This window comes from Bos indicus, chromosome 14 (genome assembly GCF_029378745.1).
Source record: "Bos indicus isolate NIAB-ARS_2022 breed Sahiwal x Tharparkar chromosome 14, NIAB-ARS_B.indTharparkar_mat_pri_1.0, whole genome shotgun sequence".
Lineage (NCBI taxonomy): Eukaryota > Metazoa > Chordata > Mammalia > Artiodactyla > Bovidae > Bos > Bos indicus.
In genome coordinates this window covers 398,432-415,261 of record NC_091773.1, presented here as the reverse complement: position 1 = coordinate 415,261, position 16,830 = coordinate 398,432, and the positions used below count along the sequence as shown (strand labels likewise).

Here is a 16,830-nt window from a genome sequence, read left to right as displayed (position 1 = left end):
TGGGTCCTGAGCTTCAGTCTCTTGGCAGAGAGGACCCTACCTCACCGGGATGTGTGGGGCAGATGAGTTCCCTGTGGGAAGCTGACCTCACCTTTCCCGAGTAGAAACCCTGCCCCTGACGCCGGGGCCAGCTATCCCCAGAATTACTGCCACATCCTCTCCCACTTCTGCCTCGGGTCTTTCCCAGACCACGTTTCCTGCCCAAAAGTCGGGGCACCAGCTTGGTCCGGTCGGTCCTCCCAGCCAACGAGCCACTTGGAAGTACTCTTTGGGGGTGACAGCGGGTGCGGCAGGCAGCAGCGACGGCCACCTCTTCCTCCCGCCCCCGCTGGTCCTGCCCTGCCGAAGTGCGCAAACCCCAGCGTAAGGGGACGGGGAGGAGGTCGCCGCCACACACGACGACCACCGACAGCCAACGCCAGGCCCCGCCTCGGCAGGCGTGACTTCTGGAGGCAACAGGGCGAGGATTCACCCGACTCGGGCTCGGGCTGTGCCCGCAGGGCCGGAGGTACGAGTTACCCGCAGCAGCTTCCGCGAGGCCGCCGGCATGTGCAGCCTGTAGGAGACCCGGACGCGGCGTGGCCTATCTAGGCGCGGTGGAAGCTGCGTCTCTCGGTGGCTCTGGCGCGTGCGTCAGTCAGGAGAAAGGCGCAGAGCGGGGAGGGCGGGGCCCAAGGCGGACTGGGAAGTGTCGCGTCCTAGGAGTGGCGGTCTGGGAGGCGTGGGCGGGGCCCTTGGGGGCGGGGCGCCCTGCGATTGGCGGGTGCGCAGATGGGGCGGGGCGCCCTCTTTGTCTGAGTGCGGTGCGGGCGGCCACCCCTGTGGGTGAGGCAACTGCTTGGACGGTGAGTCGGGGCGCGGGCTGCATTCCGCACCCTCTACCCGCGCGCCGGGGTCGGGGGCCAGGACCCTCCACGCGATCGGGCGCTGCCCGCGAGCGCCCCTTGCCTTTCCCTGCCCACTCCGAGCCCCTACCCCGCTCTCGCCTCCCCCGGGCCCTCCCCACTCCCGCGAACGGCGAGCCCTACGCCGCCGGTAGTCGGCGGCGCCCGGAGCTCCGGCCTCGCGCGGGGCCCGGGTGCGGGCCGGGGGCGCGAACACTTATTCCACTGGGATCGCCGTTGGCATCTCTCCGCGGAGAGTGCTTCTTCCCGAGTCCACTCCCGCCTCCATTTTTATCGAGGCTCGTCTCTCGGTTGTTTGTGAAAGCCCCTTTCGTGAGCGCGAGCAGCCATTCCCGGGGTCCGCGGGCCCCTGCCCAGCGCGACGCTTCGGGTTCGGGAAGCCGGACCCTCGGTGTGCGCTGCCTGGCGTTTCGGTTCTGATCAGCTTGGTTCTTTAACGGGTGTATCGAAGACTTTGTTCTCAGACTATCATCTGACTCCGGTTGTGATGTTTTGTTCTAAGATGGAAGATTTCGAGTGTTCAGTGGTCAAATATTTAGCCTCGAGGCTTTTGGCTTTGTGCTGTGTCTTAAAGGGCTTTCCCTACTCTAAGTTTAGTTCTAAAATAAACTCGTTTTCTCTGGTACTTGTGAAACGTTGGCTCCATCTGGAATCATTTTGATGTGGGGAAAGTTGGAAATCCAGCTTCAGTGTTTTCCCTAAACCCTGGTATTTCTGACACTATTGAATAACTCATTTCGCCGTTGATTTGGAAAACCACCTTTGTCCAGTGTTAAATTCTCCCAAATCTTGGGCCCATTTCTGGCATTTATGTTGTTTTGATGTGAAAAAGCTTTTGATTTTCATCCAAATCTGTGGGTCTCTGCTCCCCAGAGTTTATTCAGGTTCTTTTTATCATAATTTTAAAATTTAGCTCTTTTTCATTCATTAGCTGTGTGCTTTCAGTATATGATATGAAATGATCTCATTTAATTTCTGTTATTTTTTAAAGCTCAGTTACAGCTCAGTTTTATTCAGCAAATAAAGGATAGTACACTCTTGAGGTGTGAGGACAGGCTGCTGGGACCCCAGAGGAGAGGCTAATTTCTGCTTTTGCTTAGCTTTCTGGGAGATTGGTTGAGCTTTGTGCAAAGGACTAATTTTAGACCTGTTGTCTGAGTGAGGTTACTGGAACATCTTCCCCAGGATTTGAAAGCCTGGCCTATCTTGTTTGTTTATAGATATGGCCCCACTCTGCCCTTTCTAGTCCAGGACTGCTTGGCTCTCTGCACTATGATTTTGTGGGTACAGGGGGCAGCATTAACATATTTCTAAGGTTTACTTTAACCTTGTTTCTTGCCGTCTGTGACTAGAACTGTTTTCCCTGAATATTTTCTGACTCCGTGTTGCTGCTGTGTAGAAAAGCTACCTGTGTGGATACACGTCTGTGATCATTTTCCTCTGAAGCATGCAGGGTTGTGGTTTGGGCTTACAGGTGGATCAGAACTGCTTCTTTGGAAGGTGCTTCCAGCCTGGCGGGCCAGGCTTCGAGCAGATGAAGAAAGAGGAGCAGGTCTTCCAGCGGGAAAACCTGGGGGTGAGGATGGTGAGGAAGAGTGGGGAGACCCTGGAGCTGTCCACCCCAGACCAGGGACTGCAAGTGTGCCTGTCACGCCTGTCACTGTTGGTGGGGTCTTTGGGAGGAAGATCTTCAGCAGTTCCAGCAAGAGCTGCTGCTGCTAAGTCGCTTCAGTCGTGTCCGACTCTGTGCGACCCCAGAGACAGCAGCCCACCAGGCTCCCCCGTCCCTGGGATTCTCCAGGCAAGAACACTGGAGTGGGTTGCCATTTCCTTCTCCAGTGCATGAAAGTGAAAGTGAAGTCACTCAGTCGTGTCCAACTTTTAGCGACCCCATGGACTTCAGCCCACCAGGCTCCTCTGTCCATGGAACTCTCCAGGCAAGAGTGCTGGAGTAGGGTGCCATTGCCTTCTCCGCCAGCTAGAGCTAGAAGTTACTAAAGCTTAGCTTACAGAACAAAATAACAATAATGTTGAATCCTAAGCTCTCTCGTCTCTGCAGCCCCATTTTCAGTTCCTGTCCCTTAGTCACCACCGAGCCAGAACTCACTTGGAAGAGTGTCTTACTGCAGTGTGATCACTGCTGCAGAGAACATTGGCCTGCTCTGCTTTGGTTTGGGTTATTCTCTGGGACGTGGGTGGATGGGTTGCTGTTGTGGGCACCCCTTGGGCAGGTGCTTTTTGTACTTGTTTCTGTGTTGGGGGTGGCATGGCTTCCCTCGGCAGCTCCTCAGAGCCAGTTTGACCCTCCATGGTGTTAATTCCGACTTCAGGGATCATCTAAACAGGACTTGACCTGCTCACCTATTCTCCCTTCCTCCCTGAACTCCTGTTGCCTTGAGCTATGGGCCCTGAGTAACAGCCAGCTTCAGTGCCTGGGTGGCTCTGTTGTCATCCCTGTGGTGTCAGTTAGCAGCCTGCAGTGTTTTTTGCTGTCTTTTCATTCCATGCAGACTTGTTCTAGGAGACCCAGACCTTATCTACCAAAGTAAAAGTACAGAAAAATGAAAAACTAGTTAGTTCCACTTTTACATTTGTTTTCTTTCTCTTTTATCAGAATATAGAGTCTTATTCCATTTGGGCTGCTATAATAGAGCACCAGAGACTGGGCAGCCTGTAAAACAGCAAACGTCATTTCTCACAGTGTGGAGGCCAGACATCTGAGGTTAGGATCAGCAGAATTGGGAGCCCTCATCCTGGCTGCAGACATTGTGTCCTCACATGGAGGGAGGGGTCTCTTATCAAGGGGACTCCACTCTCAGGACCTGAGCACTGCCCCGCCCCCCCCAACATTGAGCCTTAGGTCATTTGGAGGCACAGACATCCAGAGCAGAGCAACAGGCACACTTTATAATATACTGTTTTCCTTCAGTAGTTAGAGGTCATCCTGGGCAGAGCTCTTCTGCTTTCTGTTTTCGTGCTTCTCTGGAATTCACTGGGTGGGAATCCTGTCCCCTTCTCTGCCCCTCCGTGCCTCAAACTATTGGCCGGGGGTTTGAGTTAATCTCATCAGATGAGGTGACACTTAGTTACATGTTCTCTTTAACCTCGCTGTCCTCCTGAGGCCCTCCGAGGAGCTGTGTCATCTCAGTCTGGTGTGTCTAGTGCTGTGGACAAGGGCTCACATCCCCTTGTGGTCCTGGGGTCATTGTTTGTGCAACAGGAGCATTGTGAACACCTCCATATCCTGTGCTTTTGCTGACCTGTCTGGCCGCCTGGTGCAGCCTGAATCTTGGTCTGCGTGGGTGCGGGACTGGTGTGTGGAAGGGACTGGTGGATTTGGCGGCAGCACCATCCTGGAGTCTGTTCTGAAACCACACAATTCATGTGGGATCCGAACGCACGAGCTGAGACTCGAACCCACTGTCTCTTAATTGAAACCACACACCTTTGCTCAGGACTTACTGAAGCTCAGGTTCTGTGTGTCTCAGTGCAGAAGGAATTCACAGCAGGATGCAAAGTGATAGGTGATAAGTGGATTTATTTAGAGAGATATACATTCCTTAGATAGAATGGTGTCTGTCTCAAAAGGCCCTGAAATGTAACTAACTAAATGGTTAGTTTCTATGGGCTGTGTAGTTTCATAGGCTGCTGAATAGGAGGATTAATCCAACTATTTCAGGGAGGGCCAGGGGCTTCCAGGAATTCAGGAATTGGGCCACTGCCCACTTTTCAGCCTTTCTGGTCATCTGGCCTTGGAACTGTGGGGACTGTGGGTGTGTTGTCATTTAGCTGATGTATCACATTGAGCATATAATGAGGCTCAGCTTCCACTGGAAGCGGAGCCTTCCGCCATCTTGGGCCTAGTTGGTTCTAAACAGTGTATGTCTCATCTTTAAGGGTTGTGCTCAGTCCCCTTCCCTTCTGGTTTCAAGTCCATCCGAGGAAGGCGTGCATTGCCTAGAGGTAAGTCTGCTGCACCATAATAGGCCAGGTGACTTTCTCAACTGCGAGAGCTAGCAGACACTCCACTTCCCCACTGCTGCTGGAGTAGGTGCTCCTCCGGCACTTGTTGCTGTTCTGAAGGGTGGAGTGTGGAGTCATTGCTCCTGTAATTTCATTCACTTGTTCAGCCATGCTTGAGCCACTGGCTGCTCTGCTGGGACTGGCAGGGGTTGTGAGAACGATGAGGCAGAGGCCCCCAAGGTGGGTCGGGAACGGTCTCAATGAGAGGGTGATGGTCTCACTGAGAGGGTGACAGCTGAGCGCCAGCTGAGGGGCAGGAGGCACCCCACTGCGGAGAGGGGCGCTCAGAGCAGGTCTCTCAGCAGCCTCAGGAGCGGAGGCGGGGCTTGGAGCTGAGGCAGGGCCCTGCGTCCTGTGGGGGCGGGGCCTGGAGCCAGGAGGGGCCCTGCGTCCCGTGGGGGCGGGGCTTGGAGCTGAGGCAGGGCCCTGCGTCCCGTGGGGGCGGGGCTTGGAGCTGAGGCAGGGCCCTGCGTCCCGTGGGGGCGGGGCAGGACTGTGCTGCCACTGGAGGGCGGGTCCAGTGGGAGTGAGACGGTGAGCAGGAGGGCGCCTTCAGGATCTGGATCGAATGCAGGTGCCAGACCAGGGGCAGACCAGGCCTGGGGAGGGGATGGGTGTCGGGGCTGGATGTTAAGTGTCTGACGTGCTAGAGGACACCCATGAGGAGATGGCCAGCTGGAGGGGAAGGAGGTTGCCAGCTTAGCGCACCAACAGGAGCCCTGTGCTCCACTGGACGTTCAGGCCTGTGGGGCAGAAGCAGCTCAGGTCACAGACATGGGCTCGGGCAGGAGCCGGCCTGGCTGGAGGCCTCCGGCCGAATGATCCAGCAGCTCCTAGATTAGCTGTGCTGGCTGCCAGCACCAACGGGGAGCCGGCGAACGGGGTTCCTATGGGTGCTCATTGTTAGATCCTGCCCAGGTGTGGTCAGGTCATCTGAAAATGACTGTCTATCTCCTCTGGGTTCCCAGAGGACCAGAGCTGCATGGTTCAGGAGGCAGTATCTCGTGCTGGTGAGGGTGGACAGGGGCGTCCACGGTGACCGACTTGCTGGAGACTGGGGTTACCCACCGCTGACAGCAGATAAGGAGTTGGTCATATGGAGGTCAGAGGAGACCCTGACAGGGGCCACTTGGGATGGAGGGGATGGAGACCGCCTGAGGGAGTGGCTGGATTAGGCCATAGGGAGGATGACTGTCCATGAGAGATGGCGGGTGTGGGCATCCCATGAAGGGTTGGGGGAGCGATACTGCTCTTCTAGGGGGTGTGGGCACTGGAGTAGCCACCAGAGGCAGCTGTTCCCCCACTGTCGGTTCTGAGAGTTGGTGAGGCGGGACCAGCCCTGTTGTTTCCAGTTCTTCATGCCTGGTAGCACCCTCATGCCTGTTTGTCCAACATCAGTGTTTCAGATGAATTCTGAGCTAACTTTATTCACTCCTTTCATTTTTCCCAGGTGATGGGCCTGCTGGGCTTGTGCCCACTTCTGTCTGGCAGGGTGGGTGTGGCACACACCTTGGCAGTGCTTGTCCCAGTGTTCCCAGAGCCCGCCCAGCCCCAGGCCTCCCCATCAGGTCCTCAAACCAAATCTCGGGGTCACTCTGGATGCATCCACCAGAACTGGGCCCCCACTGGAGCCGCTGGGCAGGACCAGGCATGCCCAGGGCATCAGCGAGCCCACAGGAGGGTTGTGGTCCCCACACCACAAGTGCACCCTCTCCTCATGGGGGTTGTCTCTGGAGGCAGTCAGGCCTGGTGTTTCCCCCTCCCCATGATGTGCTCACCCAGCCCTGTGTGTGTACTGCAGGCCATGCCTGGTAAGCTGGGCAGTCCAATGGCCCTTGGGGAGCATGGCATCCCCAGGTGTCTTGGGTGGGACCATCCTGGGCCCCTCATATGCTCCTTCCTCTTCCTCAGCCCTACACGCTTCTCCGACACTGTCTCCCTCATACGTGCCACGGAGCAGATGATGGCGGCAGCCCGGCTCCTGCCGCCACCAGCGGTGCCTCAGGTGAGTAGCCCCAAGGCCTTTGCAGCGCCCCTGCCGTCCTCACATCCTCCCACTCCCAGGGGCCTGGTGGCATCCTGAGCATCACTGCATTTTGAACACTGTGGCCCCTTCCTGTTGCCCCCCGTCCAGGGGCGCGTCCCCACACCCCACACTGCTTGCACCCTCCTTGTCTGGGACATGGACTCTGAGTCCAACCTGCAGGCCCCCTGTTGTTCCAGGCCAAGGTGACCTTCGAGGACGTGGCCGTGTTCCTCTCCCAGGATGAGTGGGATCGTCTGGGCCCCGCCCAGCGTGGCCTCTACCGACACGTGATGATGGAGACCTACGGGAACGTGGTCTCCGTGGGTAAGGCCCCCTGCAGGCCTTGGGTGGGGCGTGGTGAGGGTGCTTGTGGATATTGTACAGACGAAAGGACTTCCCTCCCCACGAGCAGGAATTCCAGGATCCAAGCCCGAGGTGATCTCCCAGCTGGAGCGAGGAGAGGAGCCGTGGGTCCTGGACAAGCAGGGCAACGAGCAGCTCAGGGGCTGGGGCATCAGCCGCTCAGGTGAGCGCGGAGTGGCCTCTGTGCACTAAGGGCTGTGCACCTGCGGGTGCTCCTGGGGTCTGACCTGGCGGGGACTCCTGCGGGTGAGAGGGCAGCAGGCAGAGGCCCAGTGCAGGGAATGGGCAGGGTGGTAAGTGCAGCTGGGTGTGGGTTGGGTGCCTTGAGGCAAGGTGAGCACATGTGGCTGCTGGGCCCCTGACAGGTCCCTGCTCTGAATGGACCTCAGAGGTTGAGGGACATGGGCTGGTTTCGGGAAGAAGGAAGCACCTAAGTGTGAAAGGGAAGTTTCTTAACCTGACTCTTAGTGCGGCTAGAGCTGTTTGCCGTGAGGCAAAGGAGCCCACCGTCCACAACTGTCCTGGGGGTTCCATCTGAAATTTGGCAAGACCAGACACGATAGCATAAGTAAAGCTGTAAGAATTAGAAAGAAAGAGGAAAAACATTGCTTGTAGTTCATGATATTGTCTATATGTGAGAAGACTGATCAGGACCTCCTTGGTGGCCCAGTGATTGAGAATCCGCCTGCCGGTGCGGGGGTCACAGATTTGATCCCTGGTCCGAGAAGATCCCATGTGCTGTGGAACAGCTAAGCCCATGTGACACAACTACTGAGTCTACGCTTGAGAGTCCGGGAGCCACTACTGCTTGTCCACGAGCCGCAAGTGCTAGAGCCTGCGTGCCTAGAGCCCGTGCTTTGCAGCAAGGGAAGCCACCACAGCAAGAAGCCTGCACATCACAACTCGAGAGTAACCCCCGCTCACTGCAACTAGAGAAAAGCTGTCACCGCAGTGAAGACCCACCGCAGCCAAAAATAAAATAAATAAAATTATATTAAAAAAAAATGCAAACAAGAACATGTTGACCTCCTAGGCACAGACCCCTGCAGATGCTTCAGGCAGAGTCTGTCTTGGAAGTGCCTTTCCTGGTGTAGGGACTGCTTGGTTTTGGAGCCTGCTATTTTTCAGGGGCTCTTGTTGGGGTTTGAGGAAGTTCATTGCACAGCACCTGTCCTAAGTTCTGAATGAATTCAACAGTGAAGCTTACATCTCAGTAATGCTGTTACCACCAAAAAAAGGGAAAATTGATGGGACTTGAAAATATCCCTGTTACAGAAAAAGCAAAATCCAGTGAATGTGGCCAGTTGCCATTCAGTATGCTTCCTAATAAGAAACCCCAGAGAGACCCTAACCCCCCACAATCAGGTAGGGAGGGCTTCCGGGTCTTGGCCATGAAGCAGAACGTGGGTCCCCTGGACTGAGAAGGTCCAGCTCTCTCTCATTGGCTAAGTCTCCCGTCAGGTGTGTCCCCCTCAGGTCTTGCTCTGCCTGCTGGGCTTCTTGCTCTAGGACATCCCTCAAGGACCGTTTTAACGCTGTCCCCAACCAGGCCTTGTGGGAACTGGAGGAAGCAGCAGAGGCGTTGCTGAGATGGGCCTGGGAGGACTGGCTCTGCCCCGACACCGTCCCCTGCTGTCACAGCCCTGCCTGCCTGTCGAGTATCCTGGATGAGCATCGTTCTGAGTAGCCAGTCCTCCTGGGACAGTCCTGTTTCCTGGTGACGTCTTGTCAATTCAGTGGCTGTGTCTTCAAGGTTTAAAATCTGTCATCCTCAGCATACCCTGCTCCACCCTCAACCTGCAGTGCCCCTGACCTGAGTGTAGAAACACCCCCGCCTTCTCGGCCATCCTCACTGCCACCTGCGGGCCCCATCTTGTTCCCCAGGGGGGAGTCTGCAGGACGGGCTCTCAGGAGCTCGTGCTTCGCTCCAGCAGCCCCCTCCCTACCCTGCACAGTAATAGGTGTAGTCCTGCCTCGGTTCCGCCTCTAATGGCCTCTGGACCCTCCAGGGCGGGCAGGGCTGTGGCTGTGACCGTGTGTGCTCCTCAGGCTCTCGAATGGGACCTGGCCCTTCTCCAGCCACACTGTTGGGTGGACACCTTTCCTCTTTGTCACCCACTGGTGACTTCTAGCCTTGGGCCCTCGAGGGCCACCCTGTCCCAGTGGAGCACCTGCAGGGTGGAATGCACTCTGCGGTCTCAGAAGGGGTGAACACGCTCCCTTTGGTTGTGGTTTTGTTTCAGGATGTGAGCACAAGGATCAGGACCAGGACGCAGACTCCAGCTTGAGGCCGCTCACTTCAGAGGAGATATCAATGATTCTGAGGAAAACGCCTGCCGAGTGGAGTGATCCAGGCAGTTACGAACCTGAGCAGAGTTTCTGTCCGAGTCCCAGCCCTGCCCGCCCCCTTGAAGGCCAGGCCGTGAGGCCCAGCGCGCCGGTCGCCCAGCGCCCGGCTGTTCCTGGCGGGGAGAGGCCTTACCGGTGCGTGGAGTGCGGGAAGTGCTTTGGGCGGAGCTCCCACCTGCTGCAGCACCAGAGGACGCACACCGGGGAGAGGCCCTATGTGTGCGGTGTGTGTGGCAAGGCCTTCAGCCAGAGCTCGGTGCTCAGCAAGCACAAAAGGATCCACACGGGCGAGAAGCCCTACGCGTGCCACGAGTGTGGAAAGGCCTTTCGAGTGAGTTCGGATCTCGCTCAGCATCACAAGATACACACAGGGGAGAAGCCGCACGAGTGTCTCGAGTGCCGCAAGACCTTCACGCAGCTCTCGCACCTCCTGCAGCACCAGCGCATCCACACTGGCGAGCGGCCGTACGTGTGCGGCGTGTGCGGCAAGGCCTTCAACCACAGCACCGTGCTGCGCAGCCACCGGCGGGTGCACACGGGGGAGAAGCCGCACGAGTGTGCAGAGTGTGGTCGCGCCTTCAGCGTGAAGAGGACACTGCTCCAGCACCAGCGGGTGCACACTGGGGAGAAGCCCTACGCCTGCGGCGAGTGTGGCCGCGCCTTCAGTGACCGCTCTGTCCTCATCCAGCACCACAGTGTGCACACTGGCGAGAAGCCGTACGAGTGTGGTGAGTGTGGCAAAGCCTTCCGGCACCGCTCCACCCTCCTGAACCATGAGCGCATCCACACGGAGGAGAAGCCCTATGGCTGCTACGCCTGCGGCAAGGCCTTCGTGCAGCACTCCCACTTGACCCAGCACCAGCGGGTCCACACCGGGGAGAAGCCCTACGTGTGCAGCGAGTGCGGCCACGCCTTCAGCGCCCGCAGGTCGCTGGTCCAGCACCAGCGGGTCCACACCGGCGAGCGGCCCTTCCGCTGCGCACAGTGTGGCAAGGCCTTTAGCTTGAAGGCCACGCTGATTGTGCACCTGAGGACCCACACGGGCGAGAGGCCGTACGAGTGCAGCCGCTGCGGCAAGGCCTTCAGCCAGTACTCGGTGCTCGTGCAGCACCAGCGCATCCACACGGGCGAGAGGCCGTACGAGTGTGCAGAGTGCGGCCGCGCCTTCAACCAGCACGGCCACCTCATCCAGCACCAGAAGGTGCACAGGAAGCTGTGACCTTGCCTGCACGTGAAGCCACACTTGGGAACTCGGGCTCCCAGCCCTGGGAAGCCTCCAGTCCCGGCGAAGCCCCTGCCAGTGACACCCAGTGTCACCGAGGAACTCACGGGCAGCACTGAAGTGTCTCTGGAAGAACTTCAGAGGACGCCTCATTTGCTTCTCTCACCGTCTTGACGTTACGTCGCAGAGTAGGCTCACAATGGTAATGAGTTTTGGTAAAGACAGCTACTATTCATTATTAATGTTAGTTTGTTAGAAATGAGAAGCTAAAGGAAGTTTCAGCATAAGGACCACTGTCCCAGGAAAACTTCCTCATGCTCCAAATAAATGTTTTTTTCTTAGAATATTATATGCCTTTCCTAAATACAATGGTTGTTCTGATTATTGCACTTAAAATTGGGATGTTGGAGTATATTTTCAGCATTCTGTTAAACAGTAAAGTACTGTGTAGATAAAATGGTATTAAAAAATATTGTTACCAAGTGTCATCATGTAATATGACTGAAAATCCTAACTGTGTGGAACTACTTGTTTTCTATGAAAATGGTCTAAAGATTAAGTAGTGAGAAATGATATAAATATAGAAAACCCTTCATCTGGTCCTTTAATTTTATTTAAGATCAGAAGGGATGTCCTAACTTATTGGTGAAAATTCAACTCAAAAATGGATCTTTCCCCCAAAATCTTTGCAGATTCATAGGGTGTCTTGGGCTTCTGGGCCCATGTGGGCTTAGGAGGTGACTTTGTACTCAGAGCCCAGACCTCACAGCTGCTGTACCACCTGGGTGCCTCTTTTTTTACACATTATGATGTTTCCCAGAAATGTTACTAAAAAAGTCTTTGGCACACACTTCTAAAACAAAATTCTCAAATAGCTTTTTGTTTACTATTTCTAATATTTCTATTCCTATGATGAAGGGTTTTCTTCATTTTTTACTTCTAGTTCCAAGAGAGTCTAGTATCTGTTGTCATATACTGTGATAAATCTAGTGTATTTATAAGTTTTGTTTTTTGGCCAAGCATTGCAGCATGTGGGATTTTAGTTCCTTGACCAAGGATCGAGGCTATGTCCCCTGCGCTGGGAACACTGAGTCTTAACCACTAAAAGCCCCTGTTCATTGTTTCTAATAATTTTTTTTTTCCTTGATGTTGAAAGCATCATCACCTCAGGAAAAATTAAGCAGCAGAGTGTTGATCCTGAAGTCCATAGCAGTCACTGGTGAAGATGAAAACGTCCCTTAGAGCTAGTCACAGTGTTCATGCTTCTTGCTGATATTTTTAGAATAGGTAAAAAGTATAAATTGTAAACAGTTCATAAAATTATGATAAGCTGCAGAATAATAAAAGGCAAACATTACTTTTTAAAGTTTAAAATATAAGTTTAAAAGTTTATAATTAAAGGTAAATCAAAATAACTGAAAGGAAATTCTAGAAATATTTAAAATTATCAGAAAGGAGCTTTTAAACAAAGTTTAGACAATAATTAAGAAAAAACCAAAAAGCTTGCAGTTTATTACAGACTTATAAGTAAATAGTGCAACAAATAAAATGATACAGTTGGTTAAAGTTGGTAAATTTGGTGACGAGATGAAGGTTCTAGAGTAATTCTCTGAGAAGGGTGGGCATGGCGTAGCCTTTGTGGATACAGGAGCTGCAGCCCAGAGTGGTCTGTGGTCCGAGTTCCCAAGCCCGTGTTTGTAAGCTTGTGTGTATGTTGCCTGGGGATGGTGTGCAGAGACACTGATGCACTTGGGCTGTCTCCTTTCCTCTGCTGATTGCAGGTATTTGATGTACAGAGGGAACTCACGAAAGAACCTGAGCACCAAGTACAGGCCAGAGACCCCCTGCACTGTGGTGGCCAATGCCCTGCATCTCAGTCCAGTTCAGTCGCTCAGTCATGTCTGACTAACCCCATGGACTGTAGCACGCCAGGCTTCCCTGTCCATCACCAACTCCTGGAGCTTGCTCAAACTCATGCCCATTGAGTCAGTGATGCCATCAACCATCTCCTCCTCTGTTGCCCCCTTCTCCTGCCTTCACTGTTTCCCAGCATCAGGGTCTTTTCCAATGAGTCAGTTCTTCGTGTCAGGTGGCCAAAGTATTAGAGTTTCAGCTTCAGCATCAGTCCCTCCAATGAATATTCAGGACTGATTTCCTTTAGGATGGGCTGGTTTGATCTCCTTGGAGTCCAAGGGACTCAAGAGTCTTTTCCAACACCACAGTTCAAAAGCATCAATTCTTCGGCGCTCAGCTTTCTTTATGGTCCAGCTCACATCCATACATGACCACTGGAAAATCCATAGCTTTGACTAGACAGAACTTTGTCGGCAAAGTAATATCTGCTTTGACATCTGTGTCTTTGCTTTTTATATCTGGGTGCCAGCAATTCATGGGGGACCCACCATCACACATGTCCTCCTCTTTTCCTGGGCCATCAAACCATCCGTGAGCTGTTCTTCCCAATATAGAAGAACTGGCTGTTTGCCATAACTCCCCATCCAGTAAGATCCACGTGAGCCAACCTGCCTCCTTGAGACACAGATCCCAGTTAAATGAGCTCTTTCTATGACATGTCTGCTGATTGTCCCTGGTTGTCCCACTTCCTAGAATGGGGACCTCCATTCCTAGAATGGTGACCTACCCTTCAAAACTCTCTCCTTTTTCCTTGGTAGACAGGCCAATGTCCTACCTTCTCTCTACAGCAGACATGAAGGTGACCCAAAAAAGCTTCAGTTTTGCCAGGAAGTTCTCGATGCTCCTGTACTTGGTCTCAGCTGCTGACGGTACCAATGTTGTGAAGGTGATAGGAGACTGCAGAGATGGTCTAGTGAGGTGGGGAAGGCCTGGTGCTGACGTTTCTGGGGAAGTGGTAGAGAAGTGGTTGACTGTAGGGCTGTTGGTGAGGACGGCATTGCTGGGGGGCCCTGGTGAGTGCGCGGTGACAGGAAGGGATGATTGTGGGTGTCGACAGTAGGGGAGGTGATGGTTTGGGTCAGGTATTGGAAAGAAAAGGCATATTGACCAGCACGGAGTCAGGGGATGGGGAAAAGGTGATGATTTTAGGGTGGGGTGTTGTGTGGACAAGTGATGACGATGGGCCAGCGGGTACAGGGCAGGCAAGAGTCCCAGCCACTGGTGCCCATAGCCTTATTTTCCTTCCCACCACTCCAGCTGTTCAATGATGCAATTCGACTAGCTGTGTCTTACAAATAGAACTCCTGGGACCTCGTGGACAAGGTTTTGCAGGAGCTTGAGGTAGGTCCAGTACAAATGTCAGGTGGCATAGAGAAAAAGCGTTCTCTCCATAGGGGTGCAGCCATAAGCCAATAGACTGGCTGCAGGCAGAACATACTCGTTGTGGGCACGGCCCCTAGGGGTGTCAGAGCTACAGCTGGGTAAATGCAAGGCCAAGCCTCACCCGCTGCCTTGTTCCCAGAACGTTGGCTTGGAGCAGAAGGAGGAGGAGATGCCAGACAAAACAGTGTGGCCACGTCCAGAGCCGTTCTCCCTCCCGAGCCACAGGAGGCCTCTCCACGGCCCACCTGGTGGTGAGGGGCAGTTCAGAAGACCCCTCCCTCGATAATCCTTCAGCTCTCAGTTGAGACAGGCTTCCAGGCCGCCCCTTGCTATACCTCCAACAAACCCAGCTGTCCCATTTGCACTGCCCACGGCCCCCCCCCCCACACTTGATGGCCCGTGAAACCTGACCCTTCTACATGGTTCCCTCCCCTGTGGGTCAGGTCAGAACATGCCACGGATAGGTGTAAGGCCCATACCAGACCCTGAAGCCAAATTAGGGATGGGCCCTCCAGGCCTGTGAGACAGTAAAGAGAATCAATATTCTAAAAGGATATTTAGGTGTCTTATTTCTCCCCCTCTGATAACTGATGTCAGGGCCTATTCACTGCATTTCCACCAAGGGGTTGGTTTCTAATTCCTTTTTCCTTTTTAATCTCTCAACTAAGCCAATCATTTTAAGAAAATGATTTTGAGCGGAGAGCTGTTTTGTTCCATAAGTTTTTCTAGAGCTCTTCTGGATACAGCCAGTACATTGATGCACAGTAAGGCCGAGATCGCAGGCCCAAGTTTGCTAGTGAAAGCAGGTGACTGGTCTGGCCATATACAGAAATATACAGACGTCATTGTGAACATCAAGCGTCAGTAAAGGCACATCACAAGGCATTTGCATTATAAGAAATTGACTTTAGGAAAACTTCTTTTAAAAACCCATTTTTCAACATAGGAGGCTTTTCTTCATTTTTCTGAGGACTAGTGTGGACATTAGTAGCAAGGGTACTTGCTTGGGTAGCAAGGGCTGCTAAGAACTGTCATGCTGCCTTTTCCATTTATCTCCAGGACTTGTCGCTCACTAGAATGCTTTTATGATCATCTTGTACATCATTTCCATTAAATTTTTTTTTTAATTTATAATAAAGGTTGAATTACATAAACATTGAGTCGATGTGCCTGCTTTGTGGGTGTGGGTTTTTTAAAGCAAGAAGTCACAAGAGAATGAGTATATCAACAGCTGCGTTAATGGGGGGAGACAGCCGTATTTGTCAAGCAGGGGTGACGAGGTTAACTTCGTTCATTGTCGCAGAGATCATTTCAGTGGAATTTAGGGTTTTAAAAGAATGGGTGTTTGGGAGTCAAGAACAAACATTTCAGCTTAAGAAACAATCTGACTAGGGAATTCAGGAATGTGTTACCCTGGTGAGATGGGCCCTTAAAAACAAGAGCAACAACAAAAAAACTTTTATTATAAATGAATAATGTATTTTTAAAAATAATGGCTTCATTGAGATATGATTCAAATACCATAAAATTCACCATCGGTATTGTGCTTACATGGGAGAAGGCAATGGCACCCCACTCCAGTACTATTGCCCGGAAAATCCCATGGATGGAGGAGCCTGATGGGCTGCAGTCCATGGGGTGGCTAAGAGTCAGACATGACTGAGTGACTTCACTTTCACTTTCCACTTTCATGCATTGGAGAAGGAAATGGCAACCCACTCCAGTGTTCTTGCCTGGAGAATCCCATGGACAGAGAAGCCTGGTAGGCTGCAGTCCATGGGGTCACACAGAGTCGGATACGACTGAAGCGACTTGGCAGCAGCATTGTGCTTACATAACCATTTTGCATCAGTTCTCATAGAAACAAAGCCTGAGACAACAAATCTTGTTCAGATGAATTATTGGGGCAGTTCTCTGTCTCTGCTAGGGACTAGCTTCAGCCTGCCTCTCCCTAAGGGAGCTCTGGAGGGCAGACTGGCCTGCAGGGTTGATCCCCCCCACCAGGGGGGCGTTTGTGCCAGTTAGCAAAGTGTGTGAAGAGGAAGAGATGGAAGGGATGACTTGTAGTGTCCAGGTTAAAGTGGCTTCTGTTTTTAGCAAGGGCAGGTCTCTGGGGAAAAGGCAGCTATGAGTTCAACACTCGAAGCAGGTAGGGGAAAAGTGTTCAGGTGGGGTGCCAGCAACATCCGTGGCCACATAGCCCTATATTGTTCAGATCCACCTGCTTCTTAAATGTCATTTCATTATGACACACAGGAACACCACTTTGGAGTCTCTTTTAATACTTGTTGAGGTGAAACTTACATAACAAAGTTATCCATGTTAAAGGATATGAAGCAGGGTTATTTAAACAGTTACATTGTTGGGCAACCATCACACTTCTCTAGTTCTAAAACATTTCAGTCACTCTGAAGTAAAACATCTTCATCATTAAGTAGTTTCTTTCCAATATTCCCTCCCTTCAGCCCCTTGCAAATACTAATCTACATTCTGTCTCTATGGATTTTATCTATTCTGGATATTTTATATAAATGGAATAAAACATGATGTGACCTTCTGTATCTATCTTATTCTTTCATTCCTTTCTATGGTTGAATAATGTTCCACTGTATTATATAACAAAAGTTGTGTGTCCATTCATCTGT

At 52.7% G+C, this 16,830-nt stretch overlaps 2 protein-coding genes across 4 annotated transcripts in view; both read left to right on the top strand.

Annotated features, from left to right (window-relative positions):
- Positions 1 to 406: 406 nt before the first annotated feature.
- On the top strand, positions 407 to 15,345 carry ZNF250 (zinc finger protein 250). 3 transcript variants are annotated; one of them, XM_070803035.1, is made up of 5 exons: positions 407 to 508; positions 6,840 to 6,933; positions 7,152 to 7,278; positions 7,367 to 7,480; positions 9,561 to 15,345. In XM_070803035.1, the coding sequence occupies exons 2-5, from the start codon at positions 6,889 to 6,891 to the stop codon at positions 10,883 to 10,885; spliced, it is 1,611 nt and encodes a 536-aa protein (XP_070659136.1). In that variant the 5' UTR covers positions 407 to 508; positions 6,840 to 6,888; the 3' UTR covers positions 10,886 to 15,345. The 3 variants fall into 3 exon arrangements, with proteins under 3 accessions (XP_070659136.1, XP_019829136.1, XP_019829135.2); XM_019973577.2 differs by lacking the exon at positions 407 to 508 and adding an exon at positions 784 to 845; XM_019973576.2 differs by lacking the exon at positions 407 to 508 and adding an exon at positions 5,431 to 6,739.
- LOC139186993 (uncharacterized) overlaps positions 13,596 to 16,830 on the top strand; it is a 60,877-nt gene continuing 57,642 nt past the window's right edge. The window contains exons 1-3 of the mRNA XM_070802994.1: positions 13,596 to 13,671; positions 14,263 to 14,436; positions 14,932 to 15,049. Coding sequence (XP_070659095.1) covers positions 13,596 to 13,671; positions 14,263 to 14,436; positions 14,932 to 15,049 — 368 coding nt within the window. The remainder of the gene's footprint in view (positions 13,672 to 14,262; positions 14,437 to 14,931; positions 15,050 to 16,830) is intronic.